This window comes from Leopardus geoffroyi, chromosome D3 (genome assembly GCF_018350155.1).
Source record: "Leopardus geoffroyi isolate Oge1 chromosome D3, O.geoffroyi_Oge1_pat1.0, whole genome shotgun sequence".
Taxonomy (NCBI): domain Eukaryota; kingdom Metazoa; phylum Chordata; class Mammalia; order Carnivora; family Felidae; genus Leopardus; species Leopardus geoffroyi.
Window position 1 is genome coordinate 66,609,123 of NC_059339.1, and position 22,916 is coordinate 66,632,038.

Genomic DNA, 22,916 nt, shown 5'->3' on the forward strand with positions numbered 1-22,916 from the left:
TGCGGCAGAGGCAGAGACAAGGAGAGTGGGAAGCTGGAGCAGAACAAGGACAGAGGGAGAGAGAGACACAAAGAAAGAGTGGGCGACTTATCCCGGGAGAGAGAAACAAGTCAGCCAGACGGAAGGGGTAAGGCCCAAGCCCGCCCACACCTGCTGAGCGTGTGCCTACTTGGGAAGCAGAGGCTGGCTTTCATGGAGCGACTTCTCCAGTGTCCCCGAGATACTTGTACTGGGACATTAAAGCCCCTCGGCATGCCCAGAGTGGCAGCATCTCTTCCCATCTCTTTTCTCAGATCCATCCCCCTGGAGGGCAGAACTAGAGAAGGGGCTGGGACTGGCCTGAGCGCTGGGCCTTCAGCCTCTAGCCCCATGATGCCAACAAGCACCCACAGAAGGTTTAGCAGAGGATTCCCCTTCCCCTTCCCCTTCCCCTTCCCCTTCCCCTTCCCCTTCCCCTTCCCCTTCCTCCCACAGCAGTAAGTCCTGCTCAAGCAGGTCTCTGGGTACTGGGGACGGAAATTGCCAGGGATTCTGAAGGAGCAAAGGAGAAGAGTGGCGAGTAGGTGTGCTGGCCAGGTGTGGCCACTGCCCTGCTTAAACAAGGCCACTGGAAGGAAAGGGAGGGCTTGGGTGAGCAGGAGGTTTAAACTGATTATTGGAACAAATCTTAAGTTTCACTCAAAAGTAAAAACTGAGGGGTGCCTCGGTGGTTCGGTTGGTTAAGCAGTTAAGTGTATGACTTCAGCTCAGGTCATGATCTCATGGGTCATGAGTTCAAGCTCCGCGTTGGGCTCTGTGCTGACAGCTCAGAGCCTGGAGCCCACTTTGGATTCTGGGTCTCCCTCTCTCTCTCTGCCCACCCCTCCCCCCCTGCACCCCCGCTCATGCTCTGTCTCTCTCTCCTTCAAAAACAAATAAGCATTTTTTTTTTTTAAAGTAAAAACTAAGGGGCACCTGGGTGGCTCAGTTGGTTGGGCGTCCAACTTCGGCTCAGGTCATGGTCTCACGGTTTGTGAGTTCGAGCCCCGCATTAGGCTCTGTGCTGACAGCTCAGAGCCTGAAGCCTGCTTCAGATTCTGTGTCTCCGCCTCTCTTTGCCCCTCCCATGCTCATGCTCTGTCTCTCTCTGTCTCTCAATAAAAAATAAACATTAAAAAAAATTTTTTTAAATAAAAAAAGTAAAAACTGAGAAGACAGAAAAACTTAATGTCGTAAAATGTATGTCATTTGGTATGGCCTTCCCCATTTTGTGCACAAGTGCTGGGCCACATCAGGTGTAAGTCAACAGGTGATACTGGTGGGATGGCATGGCCACAAGAGCATGAATCTGGAACTCAGGAATTCAGGGTTTGTGTTTCTACTCTTCCCCTATAAAGCTACGTGGCCCCAGGCCCTGAGTTCCACCACTACAAAGGCTGGATAAAATCATCTGTGAGGTCTTTTGTGTCTCAACATTCCAAGGGCCCTGAAAGAGCGTGGGGTTCCAGAGAACATCTTGTCAGATGAAACTCCAGAGGAAGAAGTCCAACAAGCTTTCTGTTCAACTCTCACTGAAAAGCCCACCCAACAGCATCTGTCTTTAATGAGGATCTAATGACACCCTCAAGCCACCAATCAGAATGGGAATCTCTATCTTCGGGCGGAAAACACATAGAGAAAGCAAAATATATCAGGCTGAATATGGGCAAAACTCAGGACACTAAATATATTCCTAACTTTTGCGGCATTTGCCTCTTCCTCTTTGAACTTGAGTGTATTAGATTTTAATGCAGATCAAAAAAGCAGCTAACCTCTTAAAGGAGGAAGGAAGACATGACACAACCTCACTTCCTCAACAAGTCAAGAGCTATGGAAAAGAGGGAGAAAGCAGAGCCCGATGAGTCAACGACTTAACAAAGATGTGCTAGTTCAAAACAATGTACCCCTCCTGCCAAATCCCACCATTTCTGTCATGTGTTCTGAAATCCAAACATCCGAGGTTCATAGCTTTGGATGTTAGGAGGACTTTGAAGTTTTAAGTCCTTGCTAATATGGTTAGAATCTCTGGGCTGTAAGGAATCTTTAAGTCAGTGGGTGATTTGTCACACCTCTTTCCACTACAAGAATGACCGTGGAAACATGTGTTGAGGAAAACGTCCCATCAGCCTGGGTCGCTGAGCGATCACATTGAGCAGAGTCCCCCGATGCCCTGTCCTGGGCATGCAGTGTGAGCAGGAAATAAGCTTCTGTTGTGTTCGGACGCGACATTTTAGGGCCATTTGCTACTCAGCACAACCTAGACTATTCTGACTGGTACGACTGGAGATATAAATTGTGGGCACTATTCTCAAATAAATGGTCACGGAAGTGATGAGGATGGGAGAGTTTGCCCAGAGAGCATAAATCTGTCTGTGCCCCCATTAGGCAAACTAACCCCCTGAGCTCGGGATCCTCTTGCTTCTTGCCATGTTCACAGTCCCCACATACGCCGGCAGCCATAAGTATCCACAGCACTGGAAGGCACTATCTCCTATCAAGGTGAAATGTTCTCATATCCTCCTTCAAATTCTTGCAATAACTCTAAGTTTCTTAACCGGCCACTATCCTTTCCTTGAAGATGCATTTTTTCTTTCTTTCTTTTTTTTTTTTTCAACATTCCCCTTAGAACGTGCTACCTAAAGCCAACCCAAGGCTCCAGGAATTATCTGAGCAGAGGAGAGGGGGGTGGGAACAGCCTCTCTGCATTCCAAATACGGCTACCAATACAAAATCAATCTGACACTTTTTTAAACTTTTTTTTTTTCAGAGTGGCGAAGGAGTGGGGCTTCCCAGGCTAGAGGAGGCTGGAGGAAGCCACAGATAAATTTCCCCAGCTTCACCACCTTCTTACTAGCCCAAAGGACCAGAGAGGTCCTTTCTTGAGGGAATGTGAGCCTGTGTGCGGAGCCCCAGTCCACCCACGAGGGACCTCAGACCCCAGGACCACCCACTCAAAGCCACCCTTGGCTGCAAACCACCGTTCAAAAGCCTTTTCTGAATCATCTTGACTGCCTCCTGCCAGCTTGGGACTCCTACAAAGGACCTCAAGCACTCCCTACTTGAAGAGAAAGAATGCTCTCCTTTTTTGGCAATTTGCATTGTGGATCAATCCACCTCTGCCCTTCCCCTCCCACCGGCCCTTCCTCCAGGTATTTCCAGTCAGGCTCAGCTGCTCTCCAGAACCGGCAGCCTTGGAGGCCAAAGGGACTGGGCATGGCCCCGCTGCCACCCTGCTGAGCACTAGCCTTGTCGGGGCATCAGAGCCCTGAGCCACTCTGAATCCTGCTTGGGTGACTTCAGTGTGGTAGCAGGGGCTCCGGAGATCACATCCTCTTTAATCTCTCTGCCCCCAGGCCAACATCTCTCATGAGTGCCTCCCTGCTCCTTCTCTGTCTTCCTACCTCAGCCTCAGAAGGCTCTCTGGGAAGGGCACCTTGGTGGCTCAGTCGGTTAAGCGTCCCACTTCTGCTCAGGTCATGATCTTGTGGTTCACGAGTTCGAGCCCCGTGTCAGGCCCTGTGCTGACAGCTCAGAGCCTGGGGCCTGCTTCAGATTCTGTGTCTCCCTCTCACTCTGCCTGCCCCCCTGCCTCCTCTCTCAAAAATAAAAACATTAAAAAAAAAAAATTAAGAAGCAGGCTTTCTGGAAAAGCTGGCCAGCTAGGAGCCTCTGGCTGTGAATCGGCACCCCCCACCCCAGCCTCCCTTCCCAAAGTTCTTGTCCTGTTCCCTTCATGCACGAGTTGGATAGAATTACCCACCACCTGCCGTTCATGCCCCTCGTGCCCCTCGGCTCCCACATCACACAGTTCAGCCGCTTTAGTGCCCTTTGTTCCAAACACCAAACATCACGGTTTGTGAAGGCCCATCTGAAATGTCACCTCAGACAGAGGAGCACCCTGACCCCCTCCTCACCCCCCAGTCCCTGAGCCCCATTTGGGGGGCGCCACCCTGAGACAGCGGCCCCCTCGCTCTGCCTTTCCTGCTGCCCAAGGAGTTCCTTCATAATCCCGCTCATGCCCGTTCCTTCCTAGCTATGCAGCCACTTTTAGATGCCAACTGACTGGGTTCTTACTGCCACGGTGCTACCTTTTGCCGGGTGCCAGGCCCGGCCCTGGCCCTTACACGGGTTATCTGAATGCTGTGTGGGAGTTTTATTATCCCGTTTCATGGATGGAAGAACTGAGGCTCAGAGGGCTTACGTGACTTTCCCAAGGCCACACAAGTAAAGAAAGGAAGAGACAGGAAATGAACCTAAAACATCTGCCTCCTAGACCATCACAGTTTTCTGCTCTTCAGGGGCAGAGTCGGAACTAGCCGCTTGACTCTCCGCACTTAGCATGGCATGTGTTTGCTGAATGAATGAATGAGTCCACACAGCAAATGTGGTTTGTATTCATTAGTTGATTTAGTAAGTATTTATGGCAAGCCTGTTGTGCACCAGGCCTTCTTCTAGGTGCTGGAGAGGACGCTGCAGGGAACAAGACAGGTGAAATCGTTACCTTAGGCAGGAACCTTATATTCAGTTGTGGGGAAACGAACAATGATGAAATACTGCAGTTGATTGTAGGTCAAACGTTAGTGACGTGCAGAAAAAGAAACAAAGGAAGAGAAATAAAAGGTCCAGGGTGGGAGGCTTGCTGAGCAGATGACTGTTGAGCAGAGACCTTACCCAGAGAAAGCATGAGTAAGCCACTAGGGGAAGGAGGAACAGGGAGAAGGGACAGCACACGCAAAGGCCCTTGGCTGTTGGGCTCAAGGAACAGCAAGGAGTGAGCAGGAGGGAGACCAGGACCAAGAGTTAAGGAGGGGGTGTGGGGCAGGCCACTGGAAGTGTTCTGGCTCTCACCTGGGGGTGAATGGGAGCCTCTGCAGGTTGTTGAGCAGAGGAGGAACACACCCCTGACACAGGAGGGGCCAGGGTGCAGCAGAGGGACCAGGCAAGAGCCTCTGACCAGGGCTGGTGAAGATGGGGAGGTGGACCCTGACTCACACCAACAAGACAGGATGACGAGGGCGGGGGAGGCGATGAGGGGGCCAGGAGTGGGGGAGGGAAGGAAAAGAGAAAGGGAGGGAAGAAAGGGGATGGGGAACGAGAGGATACCATTCACGAGAGCGATAAAAATAGAAAATGTTTAGGCATAAACTTAGTACGACTGTAGAAAATTGTAAAATCACTGGGATACCAGAAGGAACAATTGGATAAATGGAAATGCGCTCCTGGGGCAGCACTTAATATTCTAAATACACAATTCTCCACACATACGATTAATGGCATAACCATCAACATTCCAACGGGATTTTTTTTCTTCAAATCACTTAATGTCTTGATTTGAAAAGGCAAGAAAAGCTAATATTTTTAAAGAATAATGAAAAAGGACAAGTACTGACAGATATTAAAATAGATTATAAGGCTACAATAATTTACAAATTGTTGGGCTGGCCCAGAAATGTCAAATCAATGGAACAGAGTTAACTGACCCTAACGGAGCTCTAAGGGGAAGCCAGGGATATTTGGTCTGTTCCTGTCCTTCTGTTTTTGCCACTACTTTATCCTTTTCCAGCTTAAATGCCTTAGATTTTCAGAACATCTTGAGAAGTAAGCTGGGCTGACATCATTAAGCCTATTTATCAGAAGAGTGAATGAAAGCCCATTCATTAGCACTTAGTTCTAGAACGGAGCACTTAGTTCAGGGTGACCTGGCAAATTTCTGAGAGAGGACTACCACAGCTCAGGACCCTGGTTCCCGGCCACAGCATTGTCCCACTGCCCTTCTCTGCCGTCACAATGACCTCACGGAAAGCCAGGACACCAGGCTATGTGAGAGGTGTGCTTTGGTGTCCCCATCTGAGGCAGTCTCTTGGGCTGGTGGGGCGGGGTGGAGGTGGGAGATGGGGTGAGCCTCCTCACCCCTTGCCCTGCACAGAGAGTAGCCCAAGAAGAGGGCTTGCTCTAAGAGACACCAGACTGCAGACCAAGAAGTTAAGTCAACGTATGTTTGTTTATTGGGTGCCCGCTACATTCCGGACACTGGCGGGCACTCAGCAGCCTTACAACACACTCAGGATCTTGCCTGCCTTCCTCTCTGTCTCCCCCTGCACCTCCCCATCACACCTCCAGCCTTTTTTCATGTCTATTGCTCCGTGGCCCCTTTTGCTCAAGAGGCAATGGGGCCTAATGATGGAGACGCACCAGACTCATCATTGATGGTCTGGAGTTCTGACCTTGGCTCTGGCATGAATGGGCTCTGGGGGTGTGGCGGCTTCACCTCCTTGGGGCATGGTTCCTTCACCTGTCAGGAGGATAATATGCCTTCCTCAACCTAGCTCCTGGTGGTAGCTGGGAATCCTGAGCAGGGGCCAGCAAACTATGGCCTATGGGCCAAATGTGGCCCACTCACCTGTTTATGTACATCCCACAAACTAAGCATGAATTTTACATTGTCTTAAGTTTATTTATTTTGAGAGGCAGAGGGAGAGAGAGAATCCCAAGCAGGCTCCACCCTGTCAGCACAGAGCCTATTGTGGGGCACAAACCCACGAACCTCGAGATCACGACCTGAGCCAAAACCAAGAGTCGGACGCTTAATCGACTTAGCCACACAGGTACCCCTGAATTTTACATTTTTAAAATGGCTGAAAAAAAGAAAATCTAAGGAACACTGTTATTTTGTGACATGTGAAAATGGCATGAAATTCAAGTTTCAGTGTTCACGAATAAAGTTTTATTGGAACACGGCCACATCCACCAAGTATCACCTGTGGCTGCTTCCCTGCTGCAAAGCCAAATAGATCAATTATGACAGAGACCAAATGGCCCCAAAGCCTAAAATATTTCCTATCTGGCCCTTAGAGAAAAAGTGTGCTTACCCCTGGTCTAGAACATTAAAACATTGTACTGGAAGCCGCTTCATATGTGGAGACACGGATGAGTGACTAAGTCTAGGCATGGAGACTAGGCCAGTGGAGGTCTGACAGCGACAGGAAACCCGACCTTCTGAACTGATGGATCTCAAGAACTAGATTGGAGGTCCTGTCACCTGCCAGGGCAGGAACTCCAGGGGGCTGCCCAGGGAGAGGGGAGAGAGAGAGGCAGTGCCCACCCAGCCAGCCACAGGAGCCAAACTAACATACAGCCACCACCCCGCCCCAGCCTCAGACATCCCAACCACCCCACCCTCAGCCCTCTTCCCAGGACTAAGAAGCAGGCATGGCCTTCCCCCCCTCCCCTCAAGCCCCACTCACGTGACTTCATTGTTCATGTCGGTGATGTCTATTCTGTCCAGGAACCAGCCCGGTCTGTTGCCCGAGTTGTCATGGCGAATCCGAATCTTGGTCAGAGCCCCCAAGTCAATAGCATAGATGGTGAAGGTATCTGTCTGGGAAGGGCCAGAGAGGCACTCAGAGGGATGCCCCCCCGCCCCGAGACATGGTGCGCCCCACCCCCCCTACACATCAGCACCTGGGGGATCCTGGGCCGGCAGGGAGACCCAAACCATTGAGGGAAAGGGTTGTGGAAACCTGTGGCAGCCAGTTGACTGTGTGTGATCTGCACTCTTTTATAACCTGCCCACACCAGGGGTCTTTTCACTCTGTGTCCCAAAGGGTGGCAGGAGGAGTGGGAAGGCCAGGAAGGTGACCGTGAGGGGCAGAGGAGAAGGCAGGTGGGCTGGCCACCCGCGTTTGTGTTGTGGGGTGTGTGTGTGTGTGTGTGTGTGTGTGTGCGTGCGCCTGTGGAGGGCCCATTGTTGGGTGTGTGCTGAAACCCTGTGCTATGTGTGCACATGTGTGCATAAGCCCCTTCAGCCACGCATTCTAAGCACCTGGGATGAGCCAAAGTGCAAATCCAAGGTGATTTACAGAATTCAAAGTGTAAATCCAAAGTGATTCACAGGAACAGGAGACTTGCACTCCCTCACCATGTGAGTAGGAAGGCCGTGAGCGTAGCCCAATATACGCGTCTGCACTGCAGGAGGCAGGCGACATCAGGACCTGATAAGGGATTCCTCTTGGCTGTAACTTCTTAAATTCTTTACATTGAAAAACAATCAAGTCTACAGAAAATTTGCAGAAACAATACAATGAAATTTTATATGCCCTTCACCTACATTTTGCAATATTTGCTTTCCCTCTCTCTTTTGCTATTATTTTTCTGAAACGTTTAAAAGTAAATGGCAGATACCATGATTCTTCACCTCTGAATTCTTCATCATAGCTTTCCTAAGAACAGGTGATTCTCATATAATCCCAGGACAATTACCAAACTCAGGAAACACAATACTATCGACACAATACTATTATCTAACATACAAGCCCATATTCAAATTTCATCCATTGTACCAGTTACGTCCTCTATAACAGTTTTCTTCCAATCCAGGATCATAGTGGCTATGGAAATAAACCCTAAACCTCAAGTCATGGCAAGGCAGTGTTGAAAGAAAAAGCAGGCAGCCTCTGAAAGAAATCAGAGGAGCCCAGAAGTACTTTCATGGGTTTGGTTTTTCTTCTTCCTCAGTGTGGATGAGGAAATGTGGCTTTGGGATCAGGGGCAGGAATGAGAAAGGTGAGCTGGGGACAGTCTTCCAGCCAGAGAATATTGTAACATCTTGAAGGACAAAGATGACAGCTGGATTTTTCACACTCTTCCCACGATACCTGGAAGAGGGGTGTGCGTGCATTTCTCTCACCGCTCAAAAGCCTTCGTGGCTCCCGCTGGGGCAGGACCAGGACTCAGTCCAGGCTTCTCAACCTTCTTTCAAGGCTCTCATGCCCCACCCCCCTTAACTGGGATCATCAAGCTTCCCAGAGGCAGTGCGCCCCCTGGCTCAGCGTTAACACAACACAGTGGGAAGACTCCCTGTCCTGGAGCTGGGCCTTCCAGATTTCCACCCCACATCTCTGTCCCCCGGACCCATCCTCGGGGAACACCTCTCACGGTAATCGTGGGCACCCATCCCACACTCACCCACCATGGCCCAGTGTACAGCTCTCCTTCCTACCATGTTTTCCCCAAAGCGCCGTCGGCACTTCCTCCTTGAACCCCCCTGCTCCACCCCCTCAGCGCCTGAGCATCTGCTACCTGTAATATCTCTGGTCAGTTCCTGTGGGCTTCGTGGTGCTCAACGCTCCCCTCCCCGGCCTATCTTATGCCCCCCACCACAAGGCGCCGGAGCTCACAGAGGAACCGCTTCGATTACATCTGGGTGGACTCAACAAAGCACCCTGCTGGACATCGTGCTGGTGGGGGTGTGGCCTCCGGAACCAGCAGTCGCCACCACCCACGCAAGGGCCAGAGAGCCCCCACTCTACCTGGCCCTGCTCAAACTTGTTGGACTTGTCCGACTTCTTCAGGGGCCGCTCGCCTGTGTCCCCGTACTCCTCCCCGTAGATGGTCAGGTAGACATTGGCATCGGTGCCGGCCTTGGGCACATTCCCCGTGATTACCTGGACCTCATAGGTGTTGGCTGGGGACAGAGAAAAACATGGCGTTGAGGACACCTAGGCCTCGGGGCGGACCTGAGGCTCAGCCTCTCGGATCCAGCCAGCTCGTGGGAGCGGGAAGGACCTACAGATTCCTCCACATCTGCACTAACCTGGAAAGAACCTATCCCTCCCCACTGCTCAAGACTTTTCTTTGCCATGAGGCCCAGGAGCCTGAGAGTCAAGGGGAGACGCCCTTGGCCGCCCTCCTACGTTACGTCCCACTTTCAGTCATCGCGAGCTACATCCAGGCTCCCCGAGAGCCGCCCGAGGGGGCAGAGCTAACCCCAGGCAGAGGCCCGTCACAGGTCAGGAGACCCACTTGGGAACCATGACGGGTGCCCCGCTATGGGGCAGCCACGTGACTGGCGAGCTAGACACCCCCCTTCACCGGGCCCCCTTCAGCAGACCTGCAGACCCCTCCTCGGGCTTACGCTCAGGACCCGGCCGGCCTGCCGGCACCAGCTCCACGACAAGTTCATTGTCCTCCTTGCCCCGGGCCAGCCAGCGGTGGGCTTCGAACTTGTACTCCTCAATCACCTCCTGCATCCCGGGCCCAAACTCCTCCTCTTCCTCCTCCTCCTCGGTCTCCTCCTCCTCCTCCTCCTCAGACGAGGACTCCTCCGACGAGGACTCCTCCTCCTCGTCCCCCTCGTCCTCCTCGTCGCTACCCTTCTTCTTCTTCTTCTTCTTCCTCTGCAGCTTGGCCTTCAGCCGCTCCTTCTTGAGCAGCTGCCGCAGCCTGTCCTTCTCCTTCTTCTTCCGGGCCTCCTCCTCGGGCGTGAGCTCCACCTCCCGCACCACCAGGTGCCGCAGCCACAGCGTGTCCACGAACCAGCTGGGTCCGAAGCCTTCGCCCGTGTGCCCCAGCCGGATCTTGAAGACCTCACCCACGTCCGCCGCCTCCAGCTGTGCAAAGCGCAGGGCAGTGGCTGGGGGGGCCCCTGGCGTCCTCCCCGCCTCCCCTGTGCAGCCAGGCCTGGGCCTATGTGCGGAGCCCCAGTGGGGAGGCCCGGGGCCTCGAGCTCACAAGCTTCCACCAGCTCCCTCTCTCTCAGCCTGCTTGTTCGGCCGGCCTTCCGGGACCTCTTGCAGCCCCTCCTTCCACCCACACTTACTTCCTTCTAACCCCTGGGTCGTGGTCAGGATGGTCTCCCTGCCTCTCTCCCTTCACCCCGCCCCACATCCACACATGCACGCACACACACATGCACATCGCACTCACTCCTGTCACTCCTGGTTCTACACCTCTGTTCATGCGCTCCCCTCACCCAGAGCGCCTTTATTCCTTCCTCTGCCTCCAAGGAAATCCATTCATTCCATTTCCTGAACCTTATTACTACTTTCCTTTTCAGTTTGTGCTTTTCTGCGTTCTCTTTCCAAAGTTTTTTTCAGCATGAATCATATACAACTTTTGTATGTAATGAGCAAGAAAACAGTGTTATTTTTCAAAAATTCACCCAACCCCCTCCCCCATGTCCCCAGGGACCCCAGGCCTCTCCCCCAGCACAGGCTTCTTTCCCTGGCAGTGCAGAGGGATCCCAGACCTTGGCCGTGGTTCTGGTCTGTCCTGGATGCCCTCCCTGTCCACATGAGCTGCTCCCCGCCCACCTGAACGGGGAATTACTTAAGACAGGGACTGTTCTTTCTTGTTTCTCTCCGGCACGGTCTGGCAGAGCGTGGATGGATTTAGCTTTAGCTTTTCTTCAGAAGATTAGGTCCTCGGCCTTCGATCTACTTACTTTGTTCTAAGCCTCACCCTGCAGTGAGGTCTAGCCCCACAGAGCTCAGGGGAGGGTCCACATGGGGTACCTGCTGGTTGAGCCACTCTGTTCCCCATTCTGATGGGCCTCTTCTGGGTGTCTGACACTTTTCAAAGCCTGGTGCCACCAATTTTTCCACATGTGTCCTGGTGACTGGGGACCTGAGTTTCTCAGTGCCCCATAACTGGAGTCCAGGCCTAGATGAGAACTCAGGTCTTCTGACTCTGTTCATGAAGCCACAATGTAGGCCAAAACCACCTTTGTGAGAAAGTTATCAGCCAAAATGAGAGCCCAGGAGCCCTGAAGGAGAGGCATTTTTCCCTCTCAGCTACTTAGGGGATGGGCTCTGGGCCTGGTAAGTTCGTTCTTCAGCACATTAGATCTCCTCCCCAGCATTTTCCAAGTCAGAGCATCCCTGTCCTCAACCTCTCCAGTTGGGCCTGCTCACCATCCCCTCCTCCCACATCTGTCTTCTCAGCACCCATGCGTCTCCCATGACCACATTCATGACCGCATCACTTCCAGCCACACAGCATGCTGGCATTGGAAGACGCTCTGCTCTGTTCCACCCCCACAACTGGCCACAATTTCCTGAGTACATTCCCTGACCTTCACCGTTTTGACCCTTCTAAGGACTTCGAAGCAGGCTAGGGAGGCACTCTAAGGCTAGGTTTGAACTGAGGAAGAATCTGAGGCTCAGAGAGGTGAAATGCTAGGGCCTCTACCTTCTCAGCAGTGTTATGGGGGGTTGGCCTCAGTGAGGCCCCCTCCAGCACCAACCATATGCCCTGACCCAGCTCAATCAGACCCTGCCGGGCACTGGGGTAGGACTCTTTGCCGAGGGCCAAGTGACCTGAGGCTCGCAAACACACACAGAGCACCCAGCATGAATATGCTCCCTGCACACACATACCTGCTTACACACACACACACACACACACACACACACACTCACACGCACTAGTATCCCACAGGAAACATTCATGTGTCCCCCACAGGGCGTTACACCTGCATTCTCCTCCCCTGCCAACAACATGCTCACATTCTCATCTTTTTCTTCTCTACTCAAAGGGAAGTACAGAATCCTGGGGCATCGAGAACGCAGCCAGGAGGCTCCTCCCCAGATCCTGCCTCGAAGCGTGGCCCTGCCCACAGGCGGAGAGAGCTGTAGAATCACAGGCTGGCAGTGGATGCAGTAACCAGGGGCTTCAGGACATATTTTGTCAAATTAGAATCATCTACTCCAGCGGTTCTCGGAATTGGCAGCTTGTTAGCCTCCCGGCAGAGCTTTCAGAAGCATACCCTGAAAACACATCCCACCATAGAGGTTCTGACTTAACTGATCCGGATGCGGGCCAGGCAGCACTTTTTTTTTTTTTTCTTAAAGCTCTCCAGGTGATTCTAAGAAGCCAGGGACGAGAACCACTGAGCTAGTCCAATCCCTTCATTTTGGGGCATCCCCTGGCCCTCTGTGGGCACTCCCGCTGCCTTACCCACACACACCTGGAACGTGTCCTTGGATGCCCGCTCAAAAACTTTCGAGCGGCTGGACAGGAAGAGCACTTCTGTCTTGCCGTCCTCGCCATAGATCTGCATGTAGACTCGGGCAGTGGTGCCTGCACCGCCCACATCCCCCGTCCAAACCTCAACCTCATAATGGACCACTGGGTGGGCATGTGGGGAGAAAACAGGACATTCGGTAATATTAATAATAGCAGTGATAGCAGCAAAGCCAACACTCCTGACCCTGTGCCACGCCTGGTGCTTCATGGGCACCATCTCATCTAACCCTCTCCGCAGCATCGAGATGAGGACTATCAGTGCCATTTTGCAGGCTGACAAATTGAGGCTTAAAGGAATTGAGTGGGTGGTCGAAATGGCAAACTCAAGCAATCAGACTCCAGAGCCCAGTGATCCACTGTACTACACGCGACTTCCGGAGCCAGGCATGAGGAGTCGTTCATACACCAGTGAGCACTCACTGCTGTCTGCCGGCCCCTGGGCAGACACCATGGAGTAGAAAGAAGCAAAGGCTTCCTTATGTTCCGTAAAGGACATGGGACTGAAATTAGAATTTTCTTTCTTTCTTTCTTTCTTTTCTTAAAATACATACATTAACATGGGGCTTGAACTCATGACCCCAAGATCAAGGGTTGCATGCTCTACCAACTGAGCCAGCCAGGGACCCCTGAAATTATAATTTTTATTTAAATATATGCACCTTTCAGATGACATCAACAGATACATCTACACCCAGAGAGAGTTGTCTGTGTCCTGAAGTAATACGTTAGTAAGCAGTTAGAGGGTGGAAATGTGTTCGAGGTGTGCACCACTAGGTGTGCACCATTTCTGACGATGAGGGAGATGTCTTCCAGAACTATGGGATCATGGTTTTCCAGCGACTACTGTTAAGACTTACCCTCGCAGAAATGCCATAAGATGATGTCATGATTTTTATTTTCAAGGTAAGATTGTTATTTTCAACAAGATGGGGGCTCTTCCATTACCATAGCAATATGAGAGATTTGGGACAGAAAATAAGAGGACTGGCTGAGAGCCTAAAGAAGTTGAACTAGAGATACCAGGATCAGCTGGGAGTGAGGGTAGGCAAGCATTTGCACAATGAGGGGATTCAGTAAAAGCTGGCATTCTGAATGGACAGAACCCACAACCTCATTCCCTCTGTCAGATCCTAGAGCAATAGGCAGCCAGAATTACACAAAACTATGATAAAAATGACCATTCAGAGAGCAAGAACCAGCTATTGGAAATCAACATGTGGTAGCTGAAATAAAATAGTCCATAGTAAGGATAAAGTCAAGGACAGCTCATAAGAACAATAGAGGAAATTTCTCAAGAACAAAATAACAAATGATAGAAAGGTAAGAAAAGTAGAGGAATTGCAACATCTTACCAAGAAAACAGAGGATAGAGAGTTAGAAATTGTTAAAGAAATACCCATAAAAGTCTCAGAATTAAAAAATTCTCCATAGAAGGAGCCCGTGATGAATCCAGAGTAATGGATGAAACTAAAATCACAAAAGGCAGTGAGGACATCATGAAATTTCAGAATGCCAGGTATAAAAATAGGATCCTATAAACTTCTAGGGAGAAAAAAACCTTAAAGGGTTGGATAACAGAATGGTATCAGACTTCCAAACTGCAACACTGGGAGTTAGAAAATGGTAGAATAATTCCTTCTAAACTTTAAGGGAAAATGAATTCTAACTAAGAATTCTATAATGAGCCAAATTCCTGATCAATTGTGAGACATTCCCAGACATGCAAGGTCTCAACTTTTCTCTTCCATGCACATTTTCTCAGGAAGCTATCCAGTAGAAACGAAAATAAGGAAGAAACCAAAGAAGAGAAAGACATGAAGTCCAGGAAATAGGAAATCAAAAAAGAAAGGAATTTCCAAAAAGATGGGCAAAAGAAGTTCCAAAAGGATAGCTTCATGGCAGCCTAGAGAGCAGGAGGACAGAGGTTCCTAAAGGAATGTCTTGGGGCAAGGAGTGAGCGGAAGGAGGTAGAGAGGGAACAGAATTATGAAAAGAATTTTAGTTCTATTGGGGAGATGGAGATAAAATGATGTTATGGGAGAATTGTCTCGTACTCCAACGCAAATTCATGTATTAAAGTCCTAACCCCTAGTATCTCAGAATGTGACTTAGAGATAAGACCTTTAAAGAGAAAATTAAGTTCAACTGTGGTCATTAAAGTGAGGCCCTAATCCTATATGACTGGTATCTTTATAAGAGGAAGATACTAGGACACAGACATGCAAATGCCTAAAGGAAAGACCATATGAACATGCAGCAAGAAGGCAGCTATTTGCAAGACAAAGAAAAGGCCTCAGAAGAAATGTGATCTGCTGACACCCTGGTCGTGGACTTCTGGCCTCTGGAACTGTGAGAAAATAGATTTCTGTTGTTTAAGCCATCTATTCTGTGGTATTTTTTTATGGCGGCCCTAGCAAACTAATACAGATAGGTGGGTATATAGAAATACAGATGGGTATATAGAAAACTATATAGATGAAAACTGAGGCTATCATTAACTCCAGAAAAAACAAAGAGTTGTACAAAAATTGAAATGTAATCATCATACAGTATGTGTTTCAGAATGTATAATATTTACATAGTCATAATAATGTAAAAATTGAATACTGATTTAATTTTATTGAAGGCTGGGAGGAATGGATGCACATACACACACACACACACACACACACACACATTCATGTTAAAAGAGCTAAACCCTCCTCTTCCATTGTAAGAAGTCAAGAGTTCATGTCTATGAATAAAATAATCAAGGAATTGGCTAGCAAATTATTAAAAATAGGGAGATAAACTTCAGAGGGAAAGTGAAAGCAACTGTTACCTTTGAAGAAGGGAGATGGTAAGGAGAAGGGAACTACTGCTTTCTAAAAATCTGTATCTTATTAACTAGTACCTGTATTATTGTGATGGAAATCAAGTTCTAACTTCTAAAAAGAGAAAGAGTTGATTCTTCACAGTGGCAGGTACCATTACACAGCATGTGTATATGATACAGCCCTCAAGAAACCTACAGGACAGTTGAGGAGAGATCACTGTGAACTTCACCCTCATTCAGAGATGTTGTCATCCTGTCCAAAAAAGTCCCCCACCCCCATGTCATTACTAACATCCTATCCTGCTTCATTTTCTTCATAGCTCTTACTTAGCATTGTATTATATATTTATTGTTTGCCTCCCCTGGTAGAATGTAAATTCCACAAGGGCAAGTTTCGCCTATTTTGTGCCTAGGGCAGTGCTGGCTCAGAGAAACAGTCAATATATATACTTATTCAATAAATGAATAAATAAACAGCTTTATCTCCTCAGCCAGTCTTCCCAGAAGAAGACACAGACTATGTCTCAAACTCCTGTACACAGGGCTGAGAATGTACATTTCTTAATAGAGTCATTTGCTGCCTTTACTCCAGAAAAAAAATATTTCATCCACAGAGTCCTCACTTTGCCTATCTGTAAATTGAGCCGCTTTTCCCCTCCTAGAACCATGGCACTGCAGGCAATCAGAAGCCCCATCATCTCCCCTAAGCCTCCCCCTTGGAATCAAGTTAAGTCACCCCACAGTCCCTTCTCCTTCCCCACACCCCATCCTGCAGGGAAACAATGCTGACGGTCCCAACACTGCTGCTTCCATACATTTCTGGATCTCCACGACCTCACTGGGATAGAGCTCCACCTCCAGGCGCCCATCAGCTTGGTTCTTGTCCAGCCAGCGGTTGGCAGGGAAGGTGTACTGCTTGCCTTGGCGGGGCACACGGATCTGGACACTGCCGAGGAACCAGCTGGCGTGCATGCCTGTGCTGTCATGCCCAATCACCAGCCGACTGATCTAGAAAGAAACCCAGGGTGCGAGTGAGCAAAGAGCTGGTGCACAGAAATCTCCATGCTTCCACCCACCTCCCACCCACCACCAACACTGGTACAAACTGCTTTCCTTGACCCAGACCTCTAGCTCCCCAGAAGAGGGGGGCTCAGCAGGAGGAGGCTGGGTCCCAGTCTTGTCCACCATCAGCCAGTCGGGGCACTTCTCCCGCCCGGAGCCTTTGTTCCCTCCTCTTAAGAGGAGCTCACCCTTGTGGTAGTTATGAGAAGCAAGTTGGGGAGCGGGTGTGACTCCAGTATGTCTGTGATTGTGTTGAGTGGTGGCCACACAAGGAAGCAAACATTCACAACATTAACCATTTGCTTCGGTAGCCGTGTTATTGGTTTGGCTTTGCCTTGTTTAAACAAGACAGTACCGTACCCATTTCTGCATTTCTTCTCTGATGTACCCCTCGGTTCTGTGCTCAATCCCTTCTCTCACTCTTGGCCCTGAGGAACATCTTTCTCTTTCCAGTAACACTCAGTAGTCCACTTGCTTTGCTATTTTACATTTTAACATCTTTACATTTAACACAGACCACTGCGTAGATCATCATGTTACCATCCTCACGAGTACTTGGTTCTTCAATGTTCAAATCCCTTTAGTGTGTTTTGTTTTTTTTAATGCTGTTTACGGGGCGATTCGAACATTAGACAGAATTATCAAATAGCCTTGAGATCCCTGCTGGTCCCTCCCCCTCCCCTCAGCTTCTCTCTGTGATGGTTTGAAGGGGTAATGCTAGCCATGAGTCTGGTGCCAGAAGGCTAGAGTTAGAAAATTGTTCCTCTAAGCCCTGTTCTCGCTCTTATGAGTGCTAAGTGCCTCTTGCGGCTGATAATGAAAATAGCATCAGAACTGAGTGCATGTAGCCTGGGTCCCCTGGAATTGTAGGAAGGAAACAAGCTTTGTTTACAAAGCCTGAGAGCCTTCTGGGTGAGTGCCAAGGGCCACAGGAGAGCTTCATTGTCTGTGGTGCTGGGACAGCAATGGGATCATCTGGAAGAATAAAGACAGGGACAAGTGTCTTCTACCTGACAGGATGGGAAGCTCCTTAAGGACAGAACTCCTGAAGTTCGTTCAATTCCAGAATGCCTAGCACCTACATGGCGCAACTGTTGATTAACCGCCAGCTTACTGAGCACCTACTGTGGGCATGTGGGTGCTATCAACATGGTTAATGCCAATAACAATCCCCCTGGTGTCCCCTGTTGTTATGAATGAAGACAAGCAAAGGTGAAGAAACTTACAGGCTCAGCAGGTAAGTGGAAACATGGAGCCTTGGGCCGTCAGCAGCCAGAGCTGGCTCTCCCAACCTCTTGGCCACACTGCTTGTTGAGGGGGTTTCAAAAAAAGCAAGGAAAGTCCCCAGATGCCATTCCCCTCCCCTCAGATGTCTCATCTATCTGGGGCTGTTGCCAGAAATCCTCAGTAAAGGGAACAGCATCTCACTCCACGATTATTAGTTCAGCTGAAAATGTAAATACATTTTGAGGAAGGAAGACTGCGATTTAAGCTCATTACCATCAAGAGATAAATGACTGACATGAGAGCACTTTGATGGAGTACCTGAAATATGGTGAGGCTTAGAGAGAGGGGAAAGGGACAGGAAAGTAAGGTCACAGATGGGAGCTTGTCAGCATCCCAACTCCTGCTAGCCACACCTTGAGAAGGACAGGTGCTAACAAGAAGCCCAGCTTGGGCATTTCCAGAAAAGTTTCCAACACTATGGTTGAGGGCATTAGCTCTGTGTTCTTCTCGATGAACTGCTCAGACTTCTAGCAGCCGGGCCACTGGGTCCTTGACAGAGGGACACCCTCAGGTGCCATCTTCTAAGGCAGTATCTCTCCAGTGTTGCTGGGGTTGTACATTGAAACAGGTTTCCTGAGCATAATTCAGATAGATGGATACTCAAGTTTCGAATTGGGAAGATTTTCAGCCCCTCTTTTCATTTCTTCCCTTCTCCTCTTTTCCTTCCCCACATGCCTGTGTCCCCTTCTCCAGTGTCTGGGACCCAGCTACATTGGTCTTGCCTATGTAGGTAAAGGAAATGTTGCAACTATAGACACAAAAATACACATTCTGTCCCTAAACGGACTCTGGGAGCTTAACCACTGTTCACATATATTCTGCTGCTCCGGGTCATAGCTGGAAAGTAATGTACTTCGCTAACCCCCAAGAGGGCATTGTTTCCCTTTAAAATGTGTTCACCCATGTGCATGTGAGAGTGTGTTTGTGTGTGAGTGTGCAATGTGTGCATGAGTGCGTGTGCATGTGAGTGTGTGCGTGCACCCACACGTGGACACATGCGGGGTGGGTGAGAGCATGTCACATGGTCTTGGGAAGGAGACTTACAGTTCCAATGTTCAGGGTCTCCAGCGTGAACTCATCCACCCGGCCACGTTCAAAATAGTCTTGCAGATTGTTGTCAGAGACAAGAAGAATTTGCTTGATGGTGTCAGATTTATCCCCATAGAGCTTGATGTAGACCCTGGAATCTGTGCTGGCCCCAGAGACGTCCCCGGTCTTCAGGCTGATGTGGTAGCGGAAGTCTGGGAGCCCAAGGTGGGAGGCAGGGAGGGAGGGATTAGTGCAGGGTGGGTGGAAAGGGCTGCAGCAGGAGGGCAATCCGCAGCCAGGGCGGGACACTGGTTTACGGGGGGCGGGGGTGGGGTGGTGGTGGTCAGCCTAACCCTTGCTCTCCGTAAGTTGCCCTGTGATGGGGCAGGGCTCCCTTCATCTCTGCCAGGTCCCCTCATCAACAACACTGGGACGCTGATCCCTGTTTGGCCTGCCCGCAAGGTATGAACATGCCGACAACAGGAAAGCATTCAAAGACCTCTGAGTGTAAAAGACTTGAATGAAGGACCTCAAACAACCACTCTGTCCAGTTTCTCATCTGATGGATGAAGACAATGAAACAAAGGAACGTCAAGCTTTGCAGACCGTGTTTAGCGCATTATATATGCACTGTATATGTATTCTGATCTTGGCTTTACAAGTGAGGAATCAGAGCCTTCGAAGGTTACATGTTTGGCTCAAGATGTCAATAGTTCAGAAGTAGCCAGCCAGGAGTGAAATCGTCATGTGGGCCCGAAGCTCCCTGTCACAAAACAGGATGCCATGTTGGTGTTCTTCCATTTTATCACCCAGAAAGGTCTGCATCGTAGGTGCACAAGGGAGGATAGACACGTCTGTTTGGCTGGTGCTGCCTCCTTTGTTGCTCTCATCAACACAGGCCTGTGTGCACTCAGGGGCCCATACCCAATGCCACAAAGAGACTACAGAGAAGAGGATTCCAGATCCTCCCTCAGAGCCTCGTCCCCTCCACCCTCCCCACTGCTGCCCTCCGGAAATGACATGAACAGTTCAAGAGCCGGGAGGACGCCTCTCTCATCAGGGGCACACCCACCACCTGGTCTCAGGACAACTTACTCTTCAGTGTCGCATTGCTATCACTGGGCAGCAACTCTCGGACCAACTGACCATCATCCTTATCCTTGTCCAGCCACCTGTTGGGCAGACAAGGGGCTGTTAGTTCTTTGAGTGGCCAACAACCAGCCATCACACTGTTCATGGAGAGTCACCAGAAAGGCCAAAACTGGGAATTCAGCAAAGGAAAAGGCTCTAGGGGGGCTGAGAACAAAGGTCCCTGCCCAGACTGGGGAGGAAGACGGCCCTGAGGAGGCAGTATTGGCTGATGTTGGAAGGGTGACAAGGAGTTAGCTGGGAGAAGAAGAAGGTGCCATCTCCAGGGAACGGCAAATGTTGGGACAGAGCAGAGAGCCTCTGGGAGCTGGTGGAAAGCCAGTGTGGATGGAAGATAGCAGGGGAAGGGCAGCTAGCCTGCAGCAAAGAAGGCTAGACAGGTGGAAGGGTCACAGGATGTAGGACCTTGGCAATCACAGTAAAGAGCTTGTCCTGAAAGTCATGAACACCGGTGTCACTGTTATCATCAAAAACAATCACCTCGTTTTGGGAGAGCCTACCATGTGCGTGGCAGTGTGCTGAGGGCTCTGGGGAGGGGAGACGGCAGAGATGATGCACGGAGATCAGTAAAGACACAGCTCGGCCCTTAGAGAACCTACTGTCCAGTTAAGAAGACAGGTTAGACCGGCCAAGGTGCTGAAGACCAGGACAAGGATGGCTGTCGAACCAGAGCAAGTGCAACAGGAATTCAGAGCAATGAGGACAGCTTGTGGGGAAGGGGCTCTGCTCTGAGTCCTCAAGGGAGAATGAGATTTGCCAATAAGGAGAAGTTGGGTCTGGACCCCACAGGGCTGGGTTTGATGGTGGTGACTCCTCTATACGTCAGAGTGGGCCATGGCCCCACTCTCTGCTGGTCACCCACCTGGGGGCAACATATTGCACTGGTCACCCAAAAAGCGCCATCTGCCCCGAGCATGGGATGCAGCCTGAGAAATGAGACGACCGTGCAAGCACCAGGTACCCAGGCCCCAGTACTCACGAGGGTCTGTGATATAGGTGACGGCAGCAGAAGAAACACCCTCGGTGATCTCCAGCACCGCGGGGAAGCCAAGGCACTCCTCTGTTGACCAGTGTCTCCCCATCTGCCTCTGTGCTACGGCTGGTCTTGGCAACCCAGCCCTGTTATACTCCTGGCAGGGAGGCACCTCCCTGGCCACAGAAGCCATCGAAGGAAGCCAAGGCGTGCCTCCACCCCAGCCCTCCTGACACAGAGCTCAGGCCTCCAGGAACCACGGTCTCTCTGCAATATACCCCCACCTGAGTGTCGGCATCCCCATCCCTTCTCTCTTGCCCCTGCCCCAAGCACACAAACTTACACGCCCACCTGCCGGCTGTTAGCTCACACAAAATGTTAGCTGGCAGCTGAGTGGCTACACTCGCCATGGGCTTCTCAATGCTGCGAGCCTAGAACACCACAATCATTCGGGATTCCAAGACGTGAAGACGCAATTGTAAAATTCCGAGGCTGACACCAGCACGGGTGGGGGTCAGGGAGAGATATTTGCGAGCAGGGGCTACTGCCTAGAGCCCCTCCGTTAGGAGCCGCCACCCCTGTCCTGCAGAGGTCACCGCCTGCAGAGGTCACCCGGCATTTCCCACAGATGCAGACTGCAGAGAAGGGTGTGGCTCTGGCCACCACTCACGGGGACGGGGAGGATGGAGCCATCGGAAAACCCATGCTGCCTCCCAACCTTCTCTCCACCACTCACCCATCCCCAGGCCCACCGCAGCGGTAAAGGGACACCGTGGCTTGCCATTTCAGTTTCCAATGAAGTACTTGCAGGGTGTCAACCGAGATTTCCACATACGGCCGTTTTCTTTCAGCTTCAGACGCTTGGGCCCAGCACCCAGAGGCTGCCCAATGGGTGAGCCCCTCTACAGGTGATTTTATTGCTCTTTCCCCTGGGCTCACAAGAATGTCCAAGCATGCACACACACGTGCACAACACACACACACCTGCCAGAGCTAAACCGCTCACCCTACCTGACCCTGGCAGAGAAGTTGGGAGAAAGAGGCCTAGTTTTTCCTCTCCCAGCTCAGGTGAAAAAAGAACCAGCACGGAGCTCCAGCCCCGCCTCCAGCTTCTTCAAAGTCCTCCTGGGTCCCGAGTCGGCAAATGCCATCACCACATGCCTCAGAAAGGTATGAGAAGCCATTTTCTCAAAAATGCATGAACACTTTATGTGTCTGGGGGCAGAGAGGGCTCTGGGGTGTTTGGGGGCCTCAGCTTGCCTTGTGCCCTGCAATCAGCATCACCTGTGCCTCTGGCAGACTGGCTCCTTTCAAAGTGCAATCCCACTCCATCCTCCCCATCACCGTAAGACACATGCTGGGCAGGAAGGTGCAGAAGACCAGAGAGGTTAAGAAATTTGCCCAAAGCCACACAGCAGGGAAATGGCTAAGACTCCTGGTCCCACACTCCCCCTATATCATGCGTGTAGTAAGGCAGGCAGTGTGGACACACCAACTTTTTCCTCATCCCCTTTCCAGATTCCTCATCCTCTTACTGGCCTGTCTCAGGGCTCAGTCCTCACCATTCTTTATTCATGCTCTCCCTGAAGGATCCTATGCATTTCCCTGACTTTAAATTCCATCACTATGCTCTCATTTCCTGGATCTATTTCTCATGGCCTGATTCTGGCTACTCAATTCACAAGCATCTCAAACCTAACGTGCCCCGGCTAAACCTCCCGAGTCCAGCCCATCTCCACCCTCAAACCTTCCTCCCCTCCCCCTCCCCACCCGGAACCC

The 22,916-nt window shown here is 50.6% G+C and overlaps 1 protein-coding gene across 1 annotated transcript in view; it reads right to left on the reverse strand.

Moving 5' to 3' along the window:
• The window catches only part of LOXHD1 (lipoxygenase homology PLAT domains 1), a 159,809-nt gene that overhangs the window by 58,899 nt on the left and 77,994 nt on the right, over positions 1-22,916 (reverse strand). The window contains exons 15-21 of the mRNA XM_045457288.1: positions 20,111-20,187; positions 19,031-19,227; positions 16,453-16,645; positions 12,764-12,924; positions 9,932-10,406; positions 9,327-9,481; positions 7,263-7,396 (exon numbers count right to left, since the gene is read on the reverse strand). Of these exons, the coding sequence (XP_045313244.1) occupies positions 7,263-7,396; positions 9,327-9,481; positions 9,932-10,406; positions 12,764-12,924; positions 16,453-16,645; positions 19,031-19,227; positions 20,111-20,187 (1,392 nt within the window). The remainder of the gene's footprint in view (positions 1-7,262; positions 7,397-9,326; positions 9,482-9,931; positions 10,407-12,763; positions 12,925-16,452; positions 16,646-19,030; positions 19,228-20,110; positions 20,188-22,916) is intronic.